We start from the raw sequence: 3,316 nt of genomic DNA, 5'->3' as shown, positions 1-3,316 counted from the left end.
TGATGAGTTTACTCTTCGTGTTGATTTTCTGCTGAATGCTATTATGGAGATGGGAATTGACTTCTTTCCATAATAGAAACTCATGATAAACATGCAACAGCCGTTTGGGCTTTGTGTTCATCAGATTTGTGTATGTCTTTTTGTTAATGAATATCGGCAACTTGAGACACGCTTCTTGACTCATGGAAGGTATAGTATATTTTACATTTTTACTCCATAATCTTCAACATTAGGGGATACTTGGTATTAGTTAGTAATTTCATATCTCTAAACTGATTTTAGGTGGAAGAGAATTGTTATTCAAACTTTTCAATTTGACATATTCGATGCTATACACGAGTCGTTTAAATTAGAGAAAAAATGTAACCTGAACATATATAGCCTTTGCTTGATTCTAACAAAAATGATTAACATTCTTTCCGAAAGGTTATATTGCTCTAATGTTTCTCAAACAAAAAGGGATAACACGCGCGCGCACATAAAAAAAAAAAAAGAAGATAAGATTAAGCCTCTGTTTCAATAAGGTATGACAAAATAAAATAGAAGGGAAAATGGCTAAAATGAATAAATAAATAAATAAAAGTAATGTCAATTTTGAGTTGATGAAGAAACATTGAAACGTGTTTCAAGTTTCAAAACTCATTAGCCTTTTTCCCTTTGGGTTTCAACAAGCTGGAGACTTTCAACATGTCAAATTATATAAATTTTGCTTCAATTTCGATGGCCACGGGCATAGGGTACAGCGACCCGAAGTGGCATGATTCTCGAAAATGTTGGAACCGCAGGGTGTCTCAAATTGGTCAGCATCTCCGTGGACCCTCTCATGAGGCTCAGTGTTCACATTCCCTCTCCCCACACTTCATCCACTGTCAATAACAAACTTGTGTGCAAGGTTTGAGTGAACTAATCATGCATTCGGAATCCGTTTCAGATTATTGCTACTTTGCTAGAAATTCATTTTGATACAACAAACTAACATGTGTTTGAAACTTCTTTCGCTACAAGTGAATTACATGATCATTCTCCGTGCTATTAAAATCCGAAATGTTTTCCGTACATATTTTGCATATTTTGTTAAGCAGATTATGTTTAGCGACCCTTCCATTCTGTTTATGTGATCATCAAAGAATTGAGGGTGAGTCTGCAGAACAGCAGCGATAAAGTAGCCCAAAGTAACGGAAAAACTAATGTTAAGAGAGACAGAGGAGCACCTATATAATAAGGGTACCCGAATCCCTTTAACAGAAAACTACCTACTCTGTAGTTAACCCTTTACACTAACTCTGTTTTCTCGTTTTATTTGGACTCAATCGCTCAAAGCTGCCTTTTTGCATTTTATTCAACTTAACAGGCGTTGCTCTCAACGATTTAACCACTTGTTTGCTTAATTTTTCTATATCAATGTGGAAGTACTGAGGAATCTTTTCAAATCTCCTATTCAGTGAATCTGCAGTTACAAGCAAATGAACCATATCATATGTTGTTCAAGAAATTTTCATCCCTGCTGTGATCGCATATACGTAGTAACGTGTATATATAATGAGTGGCTTTATATATTCGAATCGGAAAGCAACTGACTTTGATAAAAAGGGCTTACTTGTTTCAATAATTTCCGCATTCAATTCCCCTAAGTAAAGGAAAACGCATGCTAATACATTGCAATGAGTAGTTACTGATTACATTCCAGAATAATTGACACTGAAACTTAGATAGATAACTTGCTGAACATACACATAAACTTTCTAACCCCTAAACCGGAGAGTAAAGCCCTCTTAGTCCTAACCACCAAATCCATAAAGAGTCCTTCCCTGTCTCTTGAGGGCATACACAACGTCCATGGCCGTAACTGTCTTCCTCCTAGCGTGCTCCGTGTATGTAACGGCGTCACGAATCACGTTCTCCAAAAAGATCTTGAGCACTCCACGTGTCTCCTCATAGATGAGACCACTGATACGCTTCACTCCACCCCTACGGGCCAAACGACGAATCGCCGGCTTCGTAATACCCTGAATATTGTCGCGCAGAACCTTCCTGTGACGCTTTGCTCCTCCCTTTCCCAATCCCTTGCCACCCTTTCCACGACCAGACATCTTGTTGTCTCAGAAACCAATTAGCACAAACAAAAATCTGCACAACAATTAGAAAGAAAAGAGTAGCTTAGAATAATATTGGAGTTAAGTTAGAATTAAGCATGGGATGAAGAATAATGAAATTGATAGTTACCGAGTTAGAGGAAGAGTAAGCTACGCAATGATTATGAATTGTGATGTGTGTTGTATTTATATGTGTGGTGTTCGGGTTGTGTTGAAGGAACGTGGATCCGCGGGATGATTTGATCAGGCGATCCGGACGGTTGATTGATCTATTGATGGACCGTCTGGATTCGAAGTTCGAGTGTGTTGCAGATCGATGACGTGGTTGAGATGAGCGAGTGGTTCAGACTTCAGATGCACGTGACGTTGGCGCCAATGCACTTTGGGGTATTTTGGTCCTCGCGGGATTTTTAAACCTTTTGGGAATTATGCCGCCAAATACTAACAAAATTCCGAAATTGTTTTCTTAGTCCTAAATCCTAATTCCAAACACTGAACATTCATTCCCAAAAAAAAAAGCTATAAATAAAAATAGTCGTTGAACAATATTTTTTATTACATTTATTTTGTATTTAAATTAATATTAATTAATTTTTGTTTATTTTATTAAAAGTGTTAATTTATATCCCCTCTTTTGAACTCCAACATTTTTCCCTTCAGCCTTCAATTTGAGCGTGCGCTCAGTCTCGTGTTGCCTCTCCCTTCCGCCTCAAATGAGAGAAAAAACTCAACGGATAGTCCCGTATCCAAAATAGATTGTCATCGCCTCTTACTCGCAAGTTCCCACAATCCAACATCATTGCCTCTAGTTCATCGCCCAGCTTTAGATATGTGTCGCAATCAAACTCCTTTCCAAGATCTACAAAGGTCTTTGCATCCTTCTCTACCTCAGATTGTGATCTGATTTCTTACTAATATAACAAAAGATAAGAGTATAATAATATAAAGACTTAGCCATGACTCGCGGAGTTTAAGCCGGCTAACTATATACAGACCATACAGAAATCTAAAAGTTAAAACAGCTTATACAAGTTTTCTCTCTCAAAATAAGCCTCTAGACAAAAACAAATACAAAAGTGAGAGACATAAACAAAATAAGCAAAAGACTCCAAAATATATCCAAGATCCTCCACTCTGTCACCATCAAAATAACTCACCGAGGTGGGTTGCGACCTGCATCTGAAAAACAACAACAGAATATGGTGTGAGAACCGGAGGTTCTC

The 3,316-nt window shown here is 37.7% G+C and overlaps 1 protein-coding gene across 1 annotated transcript; it reads right to left on the bottom strand.

The window, feature by feature from the left end:
- Positions 1 to 1,578: 1,578 nt before the first annotated feature.
- Positions 1,579 to 2,148, bottom strand: LOC107481051 (histone H4). Its single transcript, XM_016101260.3, has one exon. The coding sequence runs from the start codon at positions 2,088 to 2,090 to the stop codon at positions 1,779 to 1,781; it is 312 nt and encodes a 103-aa protein (XP_015956746.1). The 5' UTR covers positions 2,091 to 2,148; the 3' UTR covers positions 1,579 to 1,778.
- Positions 2,149 to 3,316: the final 1,168 nt, after the last annotated feature.

The sequence above is a fragment of the Arachis duranensis genome, chromosome 3 (assembly GCF_000817695.3).
Source record: "Arachis duranensis cultivar V14167 chromosome 3, aradu.V14167.gnm2.J7QH, whole genome shotgun sequence".
Taxonomy (NCBI): Eukaryota; Viridiplantae; Streptophyta; class Magnoliopsida; order Fabales; family Fabaceae; genus Arachis; species Arachis duranensis.
Note: the sequence above shows the minus strand (reverse complement) of the source record. Positions and strands in the feature narration are given on the sequence as shown.

Coding starts and splice junctions, on each gene's coding strand:
- LOC107481051 (XM_016101260.3), bottom strand. CDS start 2,090: ATGTCTGGTCGTGGAAAGGGTGGCAAGGGATTGGGAAAGGGAGGAGCA.